Source organism: Purpureocillium takamizusanense, chromosome 6 (assembly GCF_022605165.1).
Source record: "Purpureocillium takamizusanense chromosome 6, complete sequence".
NCBI lineage: Eukaryota > Fungi > Ascomycota > Sordariomycetes > Hypocreales > Ophiocordycipitaceae > Purpureocillium > Purpureocillium takamizusanense.
The window spans coordinates 1,463,624-1,485,131 of NC_063073.1; the positions used below are offsets into that span (position 1 = coordinate 1,463,624).

Consider the following 21,508-nt stretch of genomic DNA (forward strand, 5'->3'; position numbering starts at 1 on the left):
TCTGCAGGCCCAACACGACAAGAACCAACAAGGTGACAATGCATTTGACACGCGTTCTTTCAAGAGAGCGCAGCAATATATGAGTCACGCGTCCACTATTATGCATAACACTCTCCAGTACTGAATACAGTAGCATCGGAATGTGAGCTTGAATTGGCAGGTGTCCGGTGACAAGCGGTTGCGCTTTACCAGTGACAAAATCACGCACGAGGAACCTACTTGCTGGCGGTGCGCAAGAGTTTCCAAGATACCTACTTGAAAGCGCTGCTAAGCTTTGGCTATTCATTTGTCTGTTTCAATAACTCCTCGGCCCTCTCACTGACGCCGTTGGCCTAAGCTAGTGCTAATGTCTAAGTCGCCGCGCCCCATCTCTTCCCAAGACGATCATCAGCCTGCGGCATCGTCTACGTGCGACGTTGTCTCAACCCAAGAGCACCCAGCCAAAGGCGCCGCGCCCGATGAGATTACCGTTACTGAAGTTGACGCCCATAAAGTCAAATGGGATGGAGAGGCCGATCCAGCTAACCCCAAAAACTGGAAAGCGAGGTCTCGATGGGCTCAGTTGGGATTGATTAGCCTGCTGAACTTTGTGACGTATGTTTCTGCCATGCGAATCACGATCCCCAGTTCTCCTCAATGCTCTCAACTATCTATAGCAACGCTGACTGAGCGCCGCATTCTCACAGGTGTATGTCCTCGTCTATGATCGCACCCACTCTTTCGAGTTTATTGTCCAGCTTCGAGACCCATAATTCGGCGCTTTCCTCGCTCGCCGTGTCGATCTACGTTGTTGGCTTTGCTCTTGGACCGTTGCTAGCTGCACCGCTGTCAGAACTGTATGGAAGAGCCGTCATATACAACATCTCCAACTTCCTCTTCCTTGCATTCACGGCAGGGTGTGCTTCTAGCGTAAACATTGGCATGTTCGTAGCCTTCCGGTTTCTCGCCGGCTGCGCTGGGATAACACCTGCAGCGTTGCTTGGTGGTTCCATTGGTGATCTCATGCCGGCGGATAGTATGGGGAAAGCGACAGCTCTGGTTGCAACAGGCTCACTGATAGCACCCGTAAGTGAAACAATACTCTGTGTGTCTTTCCACAATGATAAACTATTCCCCTAGTTCACACTCTAGATCATTTGAGTGAGTGAAGGACTAATGTTCTTTGACAGCTTATTGCACCAGTGATAGGGGGTTACCTAAGCCAGTACGCGGGCTGGAGATGGGTGTTGTGGGCGATCTGTATACTTGTTCGTTTTACACTTCGTTCTGAATCAACAGAATGGACTGGCTGGCTTACGCAAGCAAATGCTAACATTTCAACTGCTTCAGTATGCCGTGGTAGCCCTCCCGGCCCTATTCATGCTTCGCGAAACTTACGGCCCGATCTTGCTGGCGCGCAAGGCAAAAAAACTTAGGAGGAGCACTGGTGATCCTTCCTACAAATCGGCACTCGATCCCGACCTAAGCCCTCGACGGACTATTTACGTGGCTTTGAAGCGCCCATTGCAGTTTTTCTGCACATCCCAAATTGGCTTCATTTTATCCTTGGAAGTAGCCATCGTTTATGGCATTCAATACCTCGTTTTCACGACGTTGGCGCTAGTATTTGAGGATAGGTACCACTTCTCACCTGGAGCGGCGGGTCTAACTTATCTAGGTGACGGACTTGGTGCAATTGCTGGTACGTTCAAACCGTTTTGTTTCCAGTGACGCAAGACTTGTTCGAAAATTCCAAGCCTATGCGGTGCTTGACGATCTGGCCGCCCAACTAATTCCATGACACGTGCCTACGTTTAGGGGTTTTGACAATAGGCCTCCTTTTGGACAGAATGGCCAAAAAGCAAGTCGGAGAAGGTCAACAGCGTCCCCAAGAGAATATCCTATGGCTATTGGTTGCTGCTGGTATCCTCGTACCCGTGGGACTGTTCTGGTACGGTTGGTCTGTTCATGACAGAACTTTCTGGATCGTCCCTCTTATAGGTCTCGGCGTGTTCGGGTTCGGCATCATGGGAGTGTTCATGCCTGTTCAAGTTTACTTGATACGCACCTTTGACACCCACTCAGCTTCGGCTCTAGCCGCCAATAACTTGCTGCGAAGCATTCTAGGCGCAGTATTGCCACTAGCTGGCTTGGATATGTACGCGTCAATGGGCTATGGTTGGGGAAACAGCTTGTTGGCATTTATATCACTGAGCATGATTCCTCTGACACTATTACTAGTTCTCCATGGAAAGAAAATGAGGGCAAAAGATCGGAACATACCCGCAGTCAATACATAGAGATTCCAGCAAGCATTTTTAGGCGGTAAATGTAGGATCCTAGCCAGCCAGGGCCAGTCGGCACGTAACGCCGGCGTGCGAAGGATATTCCTCAGCAGCTCGCCAGCGTCTTGCTTTTGAAGCTCTTCAAGCTTCAGTCTTGGCCCGTGGTGATAGTCATAGACACAGCTCGCCAATACATCTATTATATCTCTTATGTAACTGAGCCCGAACGTGCTATTGCCTACAGGCAAGGGTCCGTAGAGTTTATCTATCGAATTAAAATAAGCCTAAGTTTTTTTTATGGCGGATGCCTCGTACAAGTAGTAGTCTCACCATCGCTACATCTCCAATGCCAATTGCGATATCCATGGCACTGCGTCGTCCGGCGTCTCTGACATTGACGTCAGCTAGGTATGAGAGCAAGAGCCGCACCATTGCCCCGTCGCCCTGACTCGCAGCGACGTGCAGTGGGGTCATGCGTTTGCCATTGAGTGAGACTATTGGGGCCAGGTGCTGTAAGAGAACTTGCGCTATGTCTTGCTTGCCAAGGCCCACCGCGTGGGGGACTTCGAACTGGAGACCGCGATGCATGGAGGATTGCACTACCGTACTGCATCAGCGCCGGACTGCCTTGTCCATCCGCCCATATCCCGGTATCCCAGGTTGCCAAAACCGACGACCTAAAATAAGTAGTTATATTTGTTACCATTCGCTTTGTTGCCGTTATCTAGGACTCTTGAAGTGGCTCCTATAAGCAACGATAGGGGCCCTGGGGCTACGGGACGCCCCTTCAGAGTGTTTCTGTACATTTAGCCCAGTAGGACCATATCGAGAGAGCCAGCCGTTGTCCGACTGATTATGGCGCTCCGTAAGCCCTTTGCAGTAAGCGTCAAAGCCCTGTAGACTCTCCAGCGGCGAAAGATCAAACTTGTTATGTGCAGCAGGTAAAGATTGGCAGCCAACTGCATACGATCGTAGGCAACCGCATAAAATAACAGCCTAGTATAGATGAGCCTAAATAACTACAGTATGTTTGCATGACCATCCGCTTACCAACTGCAGATGTCTTTCGCTACTCATACGATTGATATCCTTGACCCCAAAATGCGTCTTGGGCTGGATAAACGACCGACTCACTTGCGAGGCGGCCGATTCGACTCGGGTGATGATACGGTTGACACAGAGAGTACTGACAAAGTTTAGCGAGTCGAGATTACGATTCATCGTCCTCTGTTTGACTTACGACCGGAAATGACGAGTTCGCCTCGAAGAAGGGGGTTCCGAAACGATTTTGATGTTTCTCCCTGCCGGGCCAGATCTGGGAATTTTAAAAGCCTTTTGATTCGCCATTTAAGGCGCAATGTATGATTAGTTGCTAGGTAGACATGATATTGTGCAGCTTCTCTTGTAGCACGGGGCGTTAATGGAGTCGCTCACTAACAGCAGAATGAGCCTACTTCACATTGTTGTTAGCCAAGGAGGCAGGTCGATGGTGAGGCTATTATTGTTATATTCCCCTAACTTCAACTTGAGATATGGTAATATTTACTGATTTAGGCTGTTAAGGAGCGACAGAATAGAAAGAGATCCCACATTCCGCCAGCCACCTTAACCCACAACACGGCTACGTCACGAGCAAGCACGCCTCCAGCTTCTCTGCACAATCTCACCCACCATTCCTACACGACTGCATCCGCATGTTCCCTCAAAGCCAAGTTCGTTTCCGGTGTCTGCCTGGGCGTTCTGCCGTCTGTCCATGTCCTCAACTCAACTAGACAGATGGGCCAAACGCGGACTTGACATGCCAGGGCAGTTCAAGGGGGCGAGGGCCACCGAACGCGATTTATTTATTTGTAGCAGTGTCCGTTGTAGCAGTAAGTGGCGGACTCCTGGCAGCAGGACAGGGGGCAGCACTTGGAGGTGCGGCAGCACAGATTGTTGAGGGGGCACTTGCGCGGGAAGTTGGGCGGGCAAGCCTGCGCGCTGACATCACCCTTCTTCGCGTCGAGGCCCTGCATGTCCGCGAGCACAAGCTCCGGGAGGATCTCGGCGAAGACGCCGCCGATGGCAGACGCCAGGAGGACTAGGCCGAGCTGAAACTTCATGGTTGCTTCTTGAGAGTTTCTGCAAAAAGATTGCCTGTCGTTTTGATTATGAGCCGATGGTGGCTTGTCAGAAGGTGACGAATCAGGGATAACTCACCAACTATGTGCTGTTTGTGTTGTTTGTTTGATGGAGTTGAAATCTTATGTTTGAATTTCATGGAATACTTGGTCGAAGAGAAAGCTTTATATACTTGGAACCCGTGCTGCTTAGGTACGCATGATACACTTCAGGCCCTACCTACATACCTGGACGGCTACTCTCGAAGCTGACAAAAGATTCCAACCGGCGACATTTCCAGCGTGCCCGGGCAACGTTCCCTCTTGGCTTGCATCTCAGGCGTCCCATGGGTGTCCCATGACGCCCGACGAGTGGTCTGGAATGCCCTCACACGGCGAGCGGCTGAGGCTGCAAAGACACCTACTTGCCAGGTTATACCATGCCACTTGTCTGAGGTGACAGCTCTCCCTGTTGAGGCGACCCAATCGCGCGAAGGCCTCTCGATATGTCGGTACTTTTTTTTTTTCCTTTTGCGCTTTTAGTTGAAAGGCGTTTCTGCCTATAAAGTACATGTCATCACGAGCCAACCGCTCGGGGGGGCTGGAGGCATTGGGTTGTCGGGCGACGAATCCGAACGATATGGAAGCAGACGCCCCGCCGCCCTCTTGCATCGTGGCGTCGATCTTATCGTAGTAGGGCAGATGCCGCCAATAGTGCCTGCAGCAGTAAGTTGTGGGCATGTATGTTCGAAATGCAACATTGTGGACGATGGACGGACTGTCGGCGAGTTTCCAGAATACAAAAGTCGTCAGCTCGGGTCATCCGTGCTGCCGGTCCGACCAACAGACGCTCTCCTCGAGCAAGTATATCGGAGGAGAGCGGTCAACGTCGGCACTGCGATCATCACCATCACCGGAGCTGACACATTGCACAGCAGGGTAAACAAGGAAGGCACATGGGTTAGCCAATGTCGGGCAAACCCTGACGCGTATACACATCTGGAGGTTCATAATGCCAATGGAACATCGGACACGGGGTGCGAGAGGACGGCTCAGGGCACACACACATTCCGTAGCATCAATAATATTCGCCAAGGCGCTCTCTTATCCAGTCGGATGCGGCTCTTGATATTGCCATGCATGAAACGAAGCGAAGCGCTTCCTTTCCAGACATTGATGCATGCCGAGCCGCCCCCGGACCAGTTGCCGCGTCCCTCCATGATCCGGCCGTCACCCTACTGCATTTCGCTAGAAAGACCGAACCGAGATACACCTTTGTCAGGTGCCGGGGCTAAGGTGCGCCCGCCTGCTTGTACCCGAGGCCGAGGTCGCTTCTTGTCTCTTCCCTCCAGTCCCCTGTCATACATACATACGAACAACGAAGCACATATGCACATGACGTGTGGCCGACGAGCCGCACGTAGTCAGCCCCCAAGGATTCGTGTTTGCGTATCTGCAGGACCGAGAGTCCGTGCTGCCGTCGGGTTATGGGGCATGCCACTTTCGATACCCCGACGGTCCTTCCCACGAGGCCCCCTTGGGCTGACAAGCATTATTATCCCCCGCAGTCGCAGCCGTCTTTAGGGCTCGGGAAATACTTCTCCTGAGGGGGTGTCGATCAAGGTCCTCCACAGACCGCCGCTGGTGGTCGAACATCACGAGACTGGGGGAACACAGAAGTTCCTTGTCCTCCCGCTTGAAAATATCACGCCACGAATTTTCCCGGCTTATGGACGTGCCATCTCGCAAATGCGGTGTCGCACCGCTTCGGTTTTTTTCCAAGACTTGGCCTGGCGCTGGGAGCAACCGGACGTTGCTTGCTTTGTCAATGGGGTCTGCAGCGTACGACCTCAACAGGCAGCAAGGAGGTGCATTAATGTTCGAATAGGCTTTTTGTTGTTGTTGGGCAGAACCGGCGCAAAGCAGACTTACTTGGCCCATATCGGCCGGGCGCAAAACACGATCGACCTCTCGGAGCGCCTGGCGAACCTTGCGGGCTTCCATGTAGTAATACATGTTTACTTGCAGGTGTCAAGTGCCGCGCCTGGCGCCGCGCGCTAAATAACCTTGGGCGTAAGCACTGAAGGAGCTGCGGCAGGCAGCGCAACTCAATCTGAAGCTTGCCCGGCCCAGGTACGTACGGCAGTGCAAAAGAGGCTTAGACACGGCGGGTTTTAGTGGATAAACCCCCACCGCCCTAAACCGACGTCACCACATGGAAAATGTTGTGCTCGTCATTTGTCTTGACTCGTCAGCAGGCAGGCAGGCAGGCAGGCAGGCAGGCTCCTCCTCATTCTCGCCTTTTCCCCGCCCATCAGCTACAACCACACAACCGCAACTACCACCATCATCACCCATCCCCTCCCAATGGCGCAACAGCAGCGCCCTCGGGCGGTCGATTCGGACAAAGGTACGAGGCAACGGACAACATCCCGGGGCGCGAGAAGGAGGGTGGAGAGAGAGAGAGGGGGGTGGCCACGGGGAGCGCATCCGTCCCCTCTCCCCTCCCCTCATCTATATCATAGACGGGAGCAAAGCTGACATGCAAGGCCCCCTCCCCCGCCAACAGTCTGGACCACCCTCATCACCAACCTCGACTACCTCCCCGGCCTCCTCACGCTCGCGCACTCCCTCCGCGCCGTGCGCTCCGCCTACCCGCTCCTCGCCCTCTACACCGACACCTTCCCCGAGGCCGGCCTCGCCGCGCTCGAAGCCCGCGGCATCCCCGCCCAGCGCATCCCCTACCTGCTCCCCTCCTCCTCCAAGGACTACTCCAACGACCCGCGCTTCTACGACTGCTGGAGCAAGCTCACCCCCTTCTCCCTCGTCGAGTACGCGCGCGTCGTCCAGCTCGACTCGGACATGCTCGTCCGCGCAAACATGGACGAGCTCATGGACCTCGAGCTCGACGACCCGCCCCCGCCCCCTTCTCCCACCACCACCACCAACAGCAGCAACAGCAACAGCGACAGCAGCCGAGGTCGCCGCGTCTTCGCCGCCGGACACGCCTGCGTCTGCAACCCCCTCGCCAAGCCCCACTACCCCCGCGACTGGGTGCCCCAGAACTGCGCCTTCACGTCGCAGCACGACGACCCGGACCGCGCCCAGACCGTCGCCGCCGACCCGGCCGTCGGCCCCCTCGGCTTCATGAACGGCGGCCTCCAGGTCGTGAACCCCTCCGCCGTCCTGTACCGCCAGATCCTCGACCACATGGAGGCCGACGCCGTCAACATGGACTTTGCCGACCAGTCGCTGCTGTCGGACCTGTATCGGGGCCGCTGGGTCGCCCTGCCGTACACGTACAACGCGCTCAAGACGTTGCGGTGGCCCGGCGTCCACGACGCCATCTGGCGCGACGACCAGGTCAAGAACGTGCACTATATCCTGAGCCCCAAGCCGTGGGACGAGGTCGACGAAAACGGCCAGTGGACGGGCACCGACGAAACGCACAAGTGGTGGATCGACGCCAACAACCAGAGAAGGGCTCTCGAGCGCCAGCAGGGCATACCCGACGACGGCTTCTAGACTCTTGCCGCTCATGCATCCGTGGCGCCACGAAGATCCTTGCATGTCAGACCATGTAGATTGTCTATGTCATGCGCCGCGAGCGCCATGCTGTGCTGATGCACTTCGTATGCTGTACTCCATCGGTTCATTCTCGGCCTACTGCTTGCTGCCTCACCCCAGTCCCTGCCTACTTCCACATCACACACACGTTGCACTACCCCACCGTCCTAGAATTCGTCGCCAAAATCTAAGACGAATGTACCAACAAATCATGACCCCTATCCTAAATGCGCTTCCATGATCTATTCTGAGAGCAGTGATGTAAAAAGGACACAGAACGTGGCCAGGACCATTTTGGTCGACAATTCGTTAGAACAGGTTCCTGCCGCCGTATGCTATCAATGCTTGTATTTCTGCTAGCAGTTAGTCATCTCGTAAACGCACTGCCGCCTACCCAAGAGCAGACTCACCTCGCCAATGCGTCGTTTGTTCTGAGGATCAATGGTGTTGGTTGCGCCCATGAGGGTCTGCCCGATCGCCTTGGTCACACCAACGGCTGGCCGGAAAATGATGGTCGGCGCTCGCTTCCACACCGCCCTCGCAACGCCGCTGGCGGACTGGCTCTCCATGACTTCGCCCGGCACGGCGATGATGGCATCCCTGGCCAAATTCACATCTCTGGTGAGAGACCGGTAGCCGCCTCGGATGCCCTGAAGCACCCCTGTCGGCTGGTCCGCGTACAGCGAGATTTGCTTCTTGTCCTCGGGATCCAGGTCCTCGTCGTCCCAGCCGCTCTCGACGGCTTCCGGCTGTCGCTTCTCCGTGAGCATGTCTTCCGCCCCCTGCAGCGCGTATTGTGTGCCCACAGCAATCTTGGCACCCAGCTTCACCAATTCCGTGCCTGTTGTCCGCGCAAAGGCAGCGGCTCCCTTGGAGATGCTGCGAATCACACGACCGTCCTTTTGATACTCCCGCAGAGGTATCTCCACGAGGTCTCTGAAGCCGCTGCCAATGTTGACCAATGAGCGGACGGGGGCAAGGCCAGCCACAACTCCCGGCAGCTGGTTCTTTCGGACGTCAGGCATCCAGATGTCGTTCAACGTCTTTCCCAAGCGATCAAAGCCCGACACGCCGTAGATGATGACATGGCGCAACACCATGCGCGACTCCTCGAGGACAATGAAGTTCATGAACTCGGTTGTGTGGCCGGACCGCAGGCCTGCATAGTCTACCCGCTTCGGTTTAAAGTCAAGCTTGACAGGGATGTCGTTGACCTCTGCCCGCTGCAGGAAAGGGACGTCGCTAGGGGACGAGTGGACGGGCACATTTTCGTCTTTGAACTCGAAGAAACGAGTGATGAAGTCGAGCGCGTCCTGGTCCACGTGCAACCTAAGAGGCAGAACGGTTGCGCGCAGCACAATCTCCGAAGCAGCCAGCTCGGGTAGGGGTTTGACGTTGAGCAGTTCCAGGTGCACCATGCTCGTGCCCATCTCTCGTTCCCCCTGATCCTGATCATACGTGGCAAACTTTTTCCATGTTGATGTCGGCACGTGGTCAAAGATGTCGAGAGCCTGGACTCTGACATCTATGCTGCTCAGGGTCTCATCTTCAGTGTTAGGAGGGAACATGACCATGTCCACGTTCACACCCTGCAGCTCAAATGTGATTTTGTGGTGCTTGCTGCGGTGTAGCTTGAGGCGCTTTGATCTCGGTTGATGTCGTTTGGCAGTTCTGCCCGTAGTGGTCGTGAATGCTGTCGTGGCCACCGACTCTGTTTCTGTTGCATTATCATTGAGCCCCTCGTTGATCGCACGCGTCAAGTCGCGCGGATCGCGATTCGCCGGTATCCCGATGTAGATCGAATTGAATAAGAAGTCGCCAATGGCCTCCTCATCTTCGATTTCCTCTTCGTACACCTGTGGACCTGCCAGTCGCGCCTGGCGCTCAATCGCCTTGGTCTCGACATCTTCCACCGCCTTGCTAATAATGTCACGAGTATGCGCCCAGTCATACCCGTCAAACAGGTTCCAAATGACATGCACATCTCGGACAGAAACCTTAAGAGGGCTATTCTGCACAAGGCTCGTGGGCGCACGGTCGTATGTGTTTCTGGTGGAGTTCCAGACCTTCGCCGTATGATCCTGAATGGACTCGTCGCGGCGGTAGAAGTCGTCGTGGATGACCAAGTCGTCACTGTCCTGCTCCGATGTAGCGCCTTGGGAGGGCTCAAACCCCGTGAGCAGAACGCCTTCTGCCGTCTCCTCCATGCTTGTATCGTGTAACATGCTCGGAGTCTTGGTCGCATCGAACAATTCCTCGCCTTCAGCTTCCTCTCCGTAGAACTGCGAGTCAATGCCGAGGGAATCTTCCGTCCCATAGTCCAGATCAGACACGCTGCCTGCCATCTCTTGCGCGCCTGCAAAATCCTGATCAAAGTCATACTCGCCTTCTGGGCGACCAAACGCTTCGGCCGATATGGATGCCAGCAGATCTTGAACCGGGACAACTTTGGTTCTAAACTTGTTCTCCCTGCTCGGGGGCGTCGGCGGCTTCAATGCGTTGGCTAGCGTGATGAGGGTCTGGGTAGAGTCTGCGCATGTCTCGAGAACCAACAAGTCGTCCCTCAGAACCACCTCAATCTGCTTGTCGTCATCATCATCCGACTTCGGTTTGACAACAGCCACGATACTTGCAGAAGAAATATAACAAATGTCGACAAACCCCCGCGCAGAGAGTTCAGCAACCCGAGGAGACACGGCCGAGGACATTCGACGCTTTGAATTGGCGGTGGCGCTACGATCTGCGCCATTGGAGACATCGTCGGTGAGTAGCACTGATGCCTTATTGATTGACATCGTCGCTGTCGTCTTTCCATCTCTCGGTAGCGTGGTCCGCAGGTGAGCGTCGGTAAACACGACAGCCATCTTTGACGTCAGGTTCAAGGGGTTCAAACCCAGGAGGCAGTCGCGCATGCCAATGTCGAGAGTCAGCGCTTTGACTTGTTTAACCTGTTCTGGCGGTGGTGACACTGGTTGTCGGACAAGCTTAGCATGGGCGTGATCGTTCAGGCTAGCAACGGAAGCCGCCAAGCTAGCCTCGAAGTCTTGAGGCGTAGCATCTTTTCCAAGACCCAGGAAATCCATCATCGTGGGGACCCAGTATTCCATCCTCAGGCCGTGCAGCTTAAGTTTGAAGGTTGGTTCAATTTCATCGCCAATAACCCTTGCCATCAGGACGGGGCGATTCTTTAGCGGGTCTTCGGGTGAGTCAAAAACAGGCGAGCTGATAAGGTCTTCGCTCTGGTTGCGGCGCACCGAGAGCCCCTCAAGGGCAACCGCAAACAGGGAAGGGAACGTAATGTGTCCAATGTCCAGGCCGCGCATCTCACTTCCAATGTATCCAAGTGGGCTTCCAACGTCCACCCCAAAGGTTAGGGTGTGGAGACTCCCAAGGGTAAGGAGTCCCGGACGATCATCTTCCGGGAGGTACTTGGCCACCGTTGACAACTTGGCTATCTCCTCGCCGAGATTAGGCAAGGCGGGTGAGAGCTGGGCTAGGTTCTTGATGCGGACATTAACTGTTTCCAACGTCGCTCTGAGGACCGAACCCTTCCTGCGCTGCCGCAAAAGCGTGTCGACCATGATCTCGTCGCTGCTATCATCGAACTTGTCCTTTGACGGAATGATGAGTTCCAGCAACTTCTCCAAATCCTTGTCTTTCGGTGCCATGAGAAATTCCAGACGCAAGCCAGAAATGTCACCGGTGATGGCTGGATCCGAGAGCGAGTTCCGTAGATACGGCCCCGACACGCGTATACGACTGCAGGCAATACCAATGCCCTCGTCACGACTGACGATTTTGATGGCATGTGTTTCTGCGGCCAGGCTACAATCCCGACCAACCAACTCGACCAAAGCACCACCGATCCGTACGTTGGCCTTGTTTTGTGCAGCGACAGACCTGTCTTCAGGGTCAATAGGCGTTTCAAAATGGACGCCCCGTTGCTTTGGTGGCGCGGGCAAAGCTGTGGACTTGATCGTCGGTGATGGACTGGAGGTCATCGAAGCGCTCATGTTAAGGAAGCTGCTCAGGCCGCCAAACCAGCCAAACGTCTCGTCGAGTCTTTGCAGGTCGATTTGAATGACCAGTGGCAAGGTTTCGATGTCCGTTCTGGTCGAACCAGCTGACTTTGTGATCCGGATGCTGATGTCTTTACCGCTCGATCGAAAGGTATCTCTGACCGACGTAGACATTGGTCTCCCGCTATCGAAGGATACGATATCTCCGTTAGTGTACCCGAAGCGAAATTTCTCTAGTTCAACCTCCGTCGTAATCGCGGCCTTTTTTGGGTCGACACTTGTCGTGCTCGTGTCGGTAGACATGGCATAGCTAGGCGACATATTTACCGCCAGGTTTTGAAGTGTCATGTTGAGGAGAACCTCTTGCTCGAATAAGTGAAAGACGGCTGGGTCCAAGTAACGCTCAGAGGTTTCTGCCACCCCGCCAAGTCGATTGACAAAATTTAGCGAGATCTCTTGAGCCTTCACCTTGATTGCTGGTGCCGTCTTGGGCGCTGAGTCCCCTTTTTGGACGTTGGGCGATGCGGCAGGGGGTCCATCCCTCAGCACCTTAAGCAGTTTGTCTACAAGCATTGCCAACACGAATGCAACGGACGCATCGAAGTTGATGCTCATCGGCCCAAGCGTAACGTCCACGGAATTGTGGTTTTGCGTCGTACTTGGCTGCGCAGGTGGACTGTTGGGTGACGCAGGAGTGGCACCATAGGTCGAGAATCCGCCCGGTGCTTGAGGCAAAACGGAGCTTCCCAAAGGGCGTGACAACTGTGCTACAGATTCTGGTGAGTTCGCTTGAACCTGAATGTGCTGGTGATGCGACGGGACATGGAACGAAATTCTCTTCACGTGTAAGATTTCCTTTGCGACTCGTGTCGGTCCCTTTGGTGTTGCAGCATCTTCTTGCTGATAGGCATCTGGAGTGTCGCCGCTGATCGCGGCATCTGCCTCGATGGGGGCGGTGAAGTGCCTGCTGAAAGCGGGAGAGGAGCCTTCACTTTCAGAATCATTTACCACACTTTCCGACGGAGTCTTCGGCCGTTGTGGCAAAGCCCTCAGACCGGGCTCAGATAGTTGTGAACCCTCGCTGTCGTCATTCCAGGTACCCGGCATCGTTGAGGGCGCCATTTGCGGCGTCGGCCAAGAGGCGTCCACATCAATCTGTGTCCGACCAGGTGTGGAGGTCGGTGTGCGCGATCTCGTAGGTTCTTGAGCTTCCGCATTGGAAAAAGCACTCAGGTACATGCTCTCTGCTTCATCATGCGTGTACAAGTGGGACTCAGTCAAGTCTGCGGTCGTATTTGTCCCTGAGACTCTGTCGGCGTCACTAGGTCGGATACCGGTCAACATGTCGACTTGACTACTGTCGGTATGAAGCTGCGCTTCTGGCTCTTGGTCAAGTGCCGGCGTTGAGGCGTCAAAGGTCAACAAGTCTTCGTCATGGTGGAAAGGCAAGACGGTCGAGGATCTCGGTTGTGTTCCAGCATCGAACATTGAGTGGAAGACCGAATCGTCAGTTCCAGGGGTAGCTTCTTGAAACAAGGAAGCGCGTGGTGTTGGGGGGCTGTCGTCTTCTGGTTCGTCATTCAGGTTGCCGTCCAAGTCATACGGGATGCCAAGAGCTTCCTCACTGTCCCCAAGAGGGAACTCGGGTTCTGGGGATTCTTCACGGTCGGAAAAGTGCTCGCGAAAGCTCTCCTGCAGGGTCGCCATAGGCTGCTCTTGAAAACTTCCCTGTGAGAGCGATGTGGTCTGCCGAGACGGAGGGTTCCGAGTCTGGATAGGTGAGGAGGCCGCCGACGGCGATGCCATCGATGGTGACCTGGTCATGCTGGGAAAGACATTCGCCTCAGAGATGAGGAAGGCACGGACACTATCCAACGATATGTGTCGCTTTCCCTCCTTTGGGACAAAGGCAGTCGGAGAGCTTATACTACCATCCAGCTCTGGTGCGGAAGTGGTGACACCCTCGACATCAATGTCTTGAATGGAAATCTGGAACGAAACGGGTTCAACAGAGCTGGCGTTGACGTCGGCAGGAACATCCATGTCCACTTGGAAATTAACATTCCTGATCGTGACCTGTGTCCGATCAACGACGCCATGCAAAAAGTCGGCAAGGAACGTGGGCAACGAGAGCGCCTGGCCGGTGCCGAAGCCGGCATCGTCCTCACTGCCGTCATCGCTGACGGATACCGAGGCGCCCAAATCCAGTGTCTCCGCGGCCAGGGCATCTTCTAATTGCTTGCGTTCGGATGATGGTTGCGTGTCGAGGAAGGACTGTGCAAGATCGACAGTGTTGGGAACTGGATCGGCGGCAAGATCCGATGTCGCCGCCGCGGGCGCAGTGGTCAACTTGGTGATGAGCTCGAGTGTCACGTCGATGCCATCTACCTGGATTGTAATGGGGCTCGAATAGAAGTCGACGGGGACCGTTATTCGCAATAGAAGGACTTTGGCGCGTTTCAGTCCGAATGTGGCCGGCAGCTGGAGCGTCTTCTCCAGCTTCTACCACGAGCGAGGAGTGTTAGTGGTGGACGGGGCACACGGGCTTGGCTGGTAGCCGGAGACGAATGAATACCTTGAGCCTAATGCCAACATCTCTAAATTCAAACACGGTATTTCTCCCAATAGCCAAGTCGAGGTTCTCGGTATCAAGGGCGTCGGTGTCGAGGAAGTCAAGCTTGGCGAGAGCATATCGCAGTAGCCTCTTGGGCATGCTGGAGCTCCGGAAGGACTGGAAGAGGGTGGCCATTTCGACGACTCGTTTGCGACCTCGGAATTAGGGCGTTTTCGTGGATATTGCGGCGGACACTTGATGCCCTCACAAGGTGCAGAAGCAAGCTGCAGACCCTCGCCCAGAGACGAGGACCAAGTTCATGATGGGAGTGCGGATCGCGACATGGGGCGGGGTCGAGAGCCGGGGGCGGCCTTGGGCGAGAGCCGTGTTGGCGGGACACTGTCGTCGTGCCGGTGGTTCGTAGGCGGCTTCTAGAGGCGCAAGGGTTGATGAAGACGTGGACGGCGGTAAGTTGGGGCCAAAGGGTGGTTAGATGGTGGATGAGCACGGAGAGTTGGGATGGCGCACGAGGTAGCCGGGTCGAAGAAGGTTAAGGTACCGCCACCAGCTGGCAGACAGGTAAGGGTACCTTGCGTGGGGCGCAGGGCTGCCAGTGGACGCCGCGGACGTCACGAGCGCTTGGCGGATGGCGAGCACTTGTGGTGTCGCAGCAGCCGCTCAGGTGCCCAGGGCAGCAAGAGCCAAGTACTAATAAGGTACTGAGGTACATCAACACCGGCAGGCATGAGCCGCGATGACACGCTGGCTCGGCTCGACCATCCACGCAACGATCTACCTAAGTACGCACCTATCACCTATCTTCTGGGTTGCTTCGGCTTGGTTGGCGGTTGCGTATTCATCAGTCATCATAGCTACTCCGTTAGTGGGTTGTTGGCGCATCGCGGGGCCACAGGCACAGCCAGCCCATCCCCACACACAGGTGACGCCGACCCCAGGCAGGGTTCGGGCAGCGTGCTGCCGGGCTGGAGGCTTCCAATGCGCCCCACCTCACCCAGGGCACTGGATGTCACCCGGCTGGGGCGCTGTACTACGGCCCGGCAGCGGTCATCGTGACCGCCAATAGCCTCAAGAAACCCCACCCTCAAATTGAGAGGTCGACAGCTTGCCGGGCCCTTGTGTGTGGAGGCATGGAGGCTGCCGCCGCGGGAGGAGAGCTTGCCCGTGCCACCAAGACCAGCCCTTGGGAGGAGGACCTGTGGACGAGGTGCCATCCATCCACGGAGGTCATTCCCCCAAAACGGGGCGTGCTGCCACCTGACCTCAGGGGCTTTCCAGTGGCGGCTGCGCTCGCTACAGTGCCTCCACTACAATGTACTTACCTCCATGGGTCTTGTGTAAAGCTCCCGCAACAGCAAAGCAAAGGCACGGGAGAAACGACGGGTGAGACAAGGCCGAGGAAGTGCACTGTAGCAAGGTTCTTTACGCGGGACTGGTGGTGGTTATCGGCTGCGCTGACGACGGCTTCCTTTTTACAGAGAACTCGTGGAGGCACCAGTTGGTGAGCGGCGGCCCGTGCTTGGAACTGGGGAAGTGGCCCATAGAGGTAGAGGCACCAGCCAACCAGCCAAGTGGCTCGCCATGACGCCCTCTAGTAGGTACAGATGGTGGCTCTGAGGATTCAATGGAGCCCGTGAGCAAGGGCCTGGGGGCCACTGGAGCGGTCCAGCTCCTCCCCGCCACCACCTCGGCCGTGGCACCGCCCACGTTACAACAAAGCGCCCATCGCCTCGTCTCGCCTCATTACCAGTCTGTCCAGCTGCGTCACATTGGATCCCATGAGTGCATCGCGCCCACTCCGCTCTTTCTTCAGGTGCGTCTCAGTGCCTCGATCCCTATTCGGGACGTCCAAGGCCCCAACCTGTTACCCACAAGCCAGCTATGAACACGGCATCGTCGATGACGCATCGCGAAGTCTTCGTGGCAGCTTGCTCCATCTCCTGCGCACCCACGTCCGGGCAAGTGCCCAGGCCAGGAGTCTGACTCTGTGGCATGAATCCCCCTGTCAAGCGACATCGCCGCCAATCGGCGTCGGTCGCTTCAGCACGCGTCCAGAGCGTCTCACGGCCCGCGCCGCGCTGGGCACGACTGCCATCGTTGCAGCCGCACGAAACGACGACACCTCACATGTCCCCTTGGGAGCGGAGACGCTCCCGTGACCCTTCCGTATCCATCTGACTTTCCTCCCTCTTGAACCCGCCTGCCTCATCGTGCTATTCCTCTCGACATCTACAGCTTACCCCCATGATTCGACCGCCAAGCCGCTCTCGCCCGCTCTGAAAACGCAAAATGGATGCTTACTCGATATGTTACACCAGCCCATCTCTTCGCAGCTCGTCCAAGATATATCAGGATCTCCGGTCCGTGCGCTTGTCAAGCCTGCCCTTGTTCGATCGCGACCATCTCTTCCGTAGGATGGCGAGTACGGATGCACCGGCCCAGGTACTGCCAGAGCCCATGTCTTTTTCTGAGCGCACACCCGCTCCATCATGGGTAGCAGAGACGCCTCGCGAGCTGGTCCCTGTGTCTGACATGATCACCCACCCTTATCCCCAACCAGGTCCTCAACCCTTGCTTACATGCTTGGATGCAGCGTAGGACGCAAGACGCGGCCGCGAAACCCCACATCGGTGTCATTGGAGCCGGGCTCGCAGGGCTCCGTTGCGCAGACATCTTGTTGCAATGCGGGTTTGAAGTCACCGTTGTTGAAGGTCGAGACCGGGTCGGCGGTCGGCTGCATCAGCAGCTTCTGCCCAACGGCCACTTCGTGGATCTCGGCCCAAACTGGATCCACGGCACTCAGGACAATCCCATACTGGACTTGGTCAAGCAGACCGGGACGGCGGTGGGTAGCTGGGACACAAGATCGTATGTGTTTGACGAGTCTGGAAGTCTCTTTCATGTCGACGAGGGAGAAGAGTACTCCACCATGATGTGGGACATCATCCAAGAGGCGTTCAAACACTCCAACAAGTCCTGTGCCAGCATCGGCAGTAACGAGAGCCTCGCGGATTTCTTCCAGGCAAAAATCGCCGAAAAGATACCCGACACGGAGAGTGACTTTTCCAGGAAAAGAGCCGTGCTGTGGCAAATGTCGAGGATGTGGGGGGCCTTTGTTGGCAGCCCCATAGCACGACAGAGCCTCAAGTACTTCTGGCTCGAGGAATGCATCGAGGGCGGTATGGAGGCAGAACGCAGTGCCATTGGGATTCCATGCTGATCCGGGCGTTGTAGAAAACTTGTTTTGCGCCGGCACGTACAAGAAAGTTCTTGAGCTCGTCGCCCAGCCTGCTCTCGCCGATGCGAAGATCCTGTTCAACTCCAAGGTGACCAGAGTATCCCGCCGAGACGGAGACCAAGACCGAGTCATCGTTGAAATCGAGAGTGGGCGAGCCCTGCATTTCGACGAGGTTGTCGTGACGTGTCCCCTCGGATGGCTGCAGAAGAATCTATCCGCGTTTGAGCCGCCGCTGCCTCCTCGCCTTGCTCGAGCGGTGACTTCAATCGGCTATGGCTGCCTAGAGAAGGTGCGCATACAGACCCCACATGGGCCATGGGTTACCTTGGCTGACACACACTCTCTATCTTATAGGTATACATAAGTTTCCCCCGGGCCTTCTGGCTGTCCCAAGGGGATGACGACCGCAAGGTCCAGGGTTTCGTGCAGTGGCTGTCGCCCAACTACGCGCCGGACTCGAATCCTAATCGATGGAACCAAGAAGTGGTGGAGCTGGCTAGCCTCACTGCCGAGACTTCTCATCCGACCCTGCTCTTTTACATGTTTGGCGACCAGTCACGGCTTCTGACTGCTCAGGCCGCTCAAATCGCGGAGCCTTCTAAGAGGGACCAGTTTCTGTGCGACTTTTTCAAGCCCTACTACTCCCGACTGCCGCATTACTCGGAGACTTCCCAAGACTGCGTGCCAACGGCCTGCCTCGCCACCGACTGGGTCCATGACGAGCTGGCTGGTTGTGGCTCGTATAGCAACTTCCAGGTGGGACTTGAAGAGGGCGACGTTGACATCACGACGATGCGAGAGGGGCTCCCAGATCAGGGCCTGTGGCTGGCAGGCGAGCACACAGCGCCCTTTGTCGCCTTGGGTACAGCCACCGGTGCCTATTGGAGCGGCGAGTCGGTCGGTCGGAGGATTGCAGCAGTATACGGGCGCTCCACCCAGGACCCAAAGGCGTAGGCATCATGTGACGCTTGGACTGAGGCGACTCTCCGCGATCGTCTGCGGCAATACGTCAAGGCAGAATGGAGTCCGTTGACTACTGGTCTGTCGGCCGCGTCGGTATTTCGAGACCTGGCTCGCATCATTACTGGGGTGAAGAGTTGCACCATGCACTACTGACCGCGCAAACTAACCCTTGTCGAAAGCTGAAGAACATACCCCTACTCCCCTACATTTCTTCCTAAACAGGACCTTTGAGAAATAGACAACGCAACTGCAAAGAGAATCCTGGAGCTAGCGGGTCGAACGCGGGTAAAGATGTGGTAGAAGATGCCGGAGGGTAGACGATCGGCACTGCAAGACCAAGGACCGGCGCGACGCCACCACGCGAGCCGGCCCCGGGTGTTTGAGATGGCATCGACTAATCCCGAACGGCATGCGGAGTGCCGCAACGCTTAAGATTCGGGCCGACCGAACACGACGTTGAAATCCTACGAGCACGAGAGTATGTCGAGTCTTGCCACGGTATTCGGGATGGGCTTGTCCGATGATTCGCGGAATAATGCTTCGAGCGAGGCTCCGCGATGGACCGGTGACAGACCGAGGATCGTCAGCCATGGTGTTGCAGTGAAGGATTGGCGCGAAGAAGTGCCGTGATAGACAGACAAACACTGACACGGTATAAGATGGGACGGAACAGAGAGCACATTTGCAGTCATCACTTTAACTCAAGGTAGTCTTGAATTGTGCAACACTTCTCTTCTTCTCTTGAACACTACCCGGAACTATGCGCTCCACCATTGCGACCGCTGTGTTTCTGGCCACGGCCGGCGCCTGGACTCCCCAATCCAGATACAAGGGTAAGGAGACCACGCCCGTCGCTGAGACCTACTGCGCGTCTCAAGAACCACGGCGAAAGCAAGGCTGACACTGACAAACCCCCGTCGTCGCCCAGCCAGCGGCAAGGACGCCAAGGGCCTGACCTGGCTGCCCGGCAGCGACAAGTTCCGGGGCGTCAACCTCGGGTCGCAGTTCATCATCGAGCCGTGGATGGCGGGCGACGAGTTCTCGAGCATGGGCTGCGGCGGGCTCAACGACGAGTGGTCGTGCGTCGAGAAGCTCGGACAGGACGCCGCCGACGCGGCCTTCAAGAAGCACTGGGACTCATGGACCACGCAGGACGACGTCAGGCAGATGGCCGGCCTCGGGCTCAACACGGTGCGTATCCCGGTCGGGTTCTGGCTCAGGGAGGACCTCGTCCGGGGCGGGGAGCACTTCCCCCGCGGGGGCGTCGAGTACCTCGACCGCCTCGTCGGGTGGTGCAAGGACGCGGGTCTGTACGTGATCGTGGACCTGCACGGCGGCCCGGGGGCACAGTTTCCGAACCAGCAGTATACCGGCCATGTAAGGTTCCCATCAGCATCCTTTCCCCCCCGTCATGAATCCAGTCTCCTCATCCATGTCTCCGGCGGCAGGGCGTAAGCCAACCCGGCTTCTACAACCAAGACAACTACGAGCGCGCGGCCAAGTTCCTCGAGTGGATGGCCGAGCGCATCCACACCAACGACGCGTACGGCACCGTCGGCATGCTCGAGGTCATCAACGAGCCGGTCCACTCGGGCGACTACCCCAGCGAGGCCGCCGACATGGTCAAGACGTTCTACCCCCTGGCGTGGAACCGCATCCGCGACACGGAGATCCGCCTGGGCGTCGCCGACGCCGACAGGCTGCATATACAGTTCATGGTACGGGGGCATCCTTTCTCAATACACCCGCGGCGGGTGCTTGCTCGGTTTCCCATCATCCTACTCGAAAGACAAGTATTGAAAATTAATAACCCCCTTTCTTGCAGAGCAAGGCCTGGGGCTCCGGCGACCCCTCCAGCGCGCTGCCCAGCACCGACGACGCGGCTTTCGACGACCACCGCTACTACAAGTGGGACGGGTCCGTGACAAAGTCCAAGGACGGCTACATCGGGGCCGCCTGCGGCGACAGGCGCGAGGACGGCGTCATCGTCGGCGAGTGGTCCATCTCCGTCGCCGACGACGCCGAGTCCAACGACGAGTTCGGCATCCGCGACCGCCCCGATCAGGTCGACTGGTACAAGAGCTTCTGGGCCGCGCAGGTCCAGGCCTTTGAGAAGTCGGCCGGGTGGGTGTTTTGGACGTGGAAGTGCAACTGGATCAACGGCTTCGACGAGTGGCGCTGGTGCTACAAGTCGGCTGTTGCCGCGGGCGCCATCCCCAACGATGCAGGCAGCGCAGCTAGCATCAACCCTTGCTGAGCGCGTACTGATCAGGGGATGGCGTCTTTTTGTACATCTATTACTTGCGCTTCTGCTCGCTATCCGTACACGCAATAACCCAATGGCCTGTATGAGGGTCGGCACCTCCGGCCCCCCTCATGCTTTCCTCCACTCTTCACGGAACCATGAATGCATCCCGGTCGCCTTCATCGCCGGCATCCGAGGCTTGCGTCTGTCAGTCTATGTCGACATGTCCACTGTAATCCACTTTGTGATAGTCGGATGAAACTGTCGGACGATAGATGAGGCCCGACAGCATTGCAACTCGAAGAATGAACTCCTGCATCTTGAGCCTCGACCTCATCTCCGAAGCAAAGTCGCTCTGCACGTCACAAGTGTGCTGTGTGCCCACGCGTATAAGCTGCGCAGCGCACATATGATCAACAAAGGGCTGAAACAGCACATCGTTGCTATCAGCAAGTTCAAGAATGGGCTGGACTTCCTTAGGGACGGCATCTCCTGCTTGACGTGCGCCAAGGTGCACTATCCATGGTTCGAAGAACACCGT

At 56.4% G+C, this 21,508-nt stretch overlaps 6 protein-coding genes across 6 annotated transcripts; 3 read left to right on the forward strand and 3 right to left on the reverse strand.

Annotated features, from left to right (window-relative positions):
* Window positions 1-3,775: 3,775 nt before the first annotated feature.
* JDV02_006927 (uncharacterized protein) lies at window positions 3,776-4,385 on the reverse strand. Its single transcript, XM_047988364.1, has one exon. It carries the CDS (start codon window positions 4,364-4,366, stop codon window positions 4,109-4,111), a length of 258 nt encoding a protein of 85 aa, XP_047844359.1. The 5' UTR covers window positions 4,367-4,385; the 3' UTR covers window positions 3,776-4,108.
* A 1,046-nt stretch (window positions 4,386-5,431) lies between these two features.
* JDV02_006928 (uncharacterized protein) lies at window positions 5,432-6,426 on the reverse strand. Its single transcript, XM_047988365.1, has one exon. The coding sequence runs from the start codon at window positions 6,377-6,379 to the stop codon at window positions 5,849-5,851; it is 531 nt and encodes a 176-aa protein (XP_047844360.1). The 5' UTR covers window positions 6,380-6,426; the 3' UTR covers window positions 5,432-5,848.
* A 272-nt stretch (window positions 6,427-6,698) lies between these two features.
* JDV02_006929 (uncharacterized protein) lies at window positions 6,699-8,318 on the forward strand. Its single transcript, XM_047988366.1, has 2 exons — window positions 6,699-6,773; window positions 6,933-8,318. The coding sequence occupies exons 1-2, from the start codon at window positions 6,731-6,733 to the stop codon at window positions 7,886-7,888; spliced, it is 999 nt and encodes a 332-aa protein (XP_047844361.1). The 5' UTR covers window positions 6,699-6,730; the 3' UTR covers window positions 7,889-8,318.
* ATG2 (autophagy- protein 2) lies at window positions 7,417-15,098 on the reverse strand. The gene is made up of 3 exons (XM_047988367.1): window positions 14,525-15,098; window positions 8,341-14,451; window positions 7,417-8,283 (listed from the first exon to the last, which is right to left on the reverse strand). Exons 1-3 carry the CDS (start codon window positions 14,696-14,698, stop codon window positions 8,269-8,271), a joined length of 6,300 nt encoding a protein of 2,099 aa, XP_047844362.1. The 5' UTR covers window positions 14,699-15,098; the 3' UTR covers window positions 7,417-8,268.
* Window positions 15,099-16,299: 1,201 nt separating this feature from the next.
* JDV02_006931 (uncharacterized protein) lies at window positions 16,300-18,713 on the forward strand (the record flags this gene model as incomplete). Its single annotated transcript, XM_047988368.1, has 5 exons — window positions 16,300-16,334; window positions 16,840-16,963; window positions 17,115-17,700; window positions 17,756-18,048; window positions 18,114-18,713. 5 exons carry the CDS (start codon window positions 16,300-16,302, stop codon window positions 18,711-18,713), a joined length of 1,638 nt encoding a protein of 545 aa, XP_047844363.1.
* Window positions 18,714-19,482: 769 nt separating this feature from the next.
* JDV02_006932 (Glucan endo-1,6-beta-glucosidase) lies at window positions 19,483-20,979 on the forward strand (the record flags this gene model as incomplete). Its single annotated transcript, XM_047988369.1, has 4 exons — window positions 19,483-19,555; window positions 19,651-20,099; window positions 20,171-20,440; window positions 20,548-20,979. The coding sequence occupies 4 exons, from the start codon at window positions 19,483-19,485 to the stop codon at window positions 20,977-20,979; spliced, it is 1,224 nt and encodes a 407-aa protein (XP_047844364.1).
* Window positions 20,980-21,508: the final 529 nt, after the last annotated feature.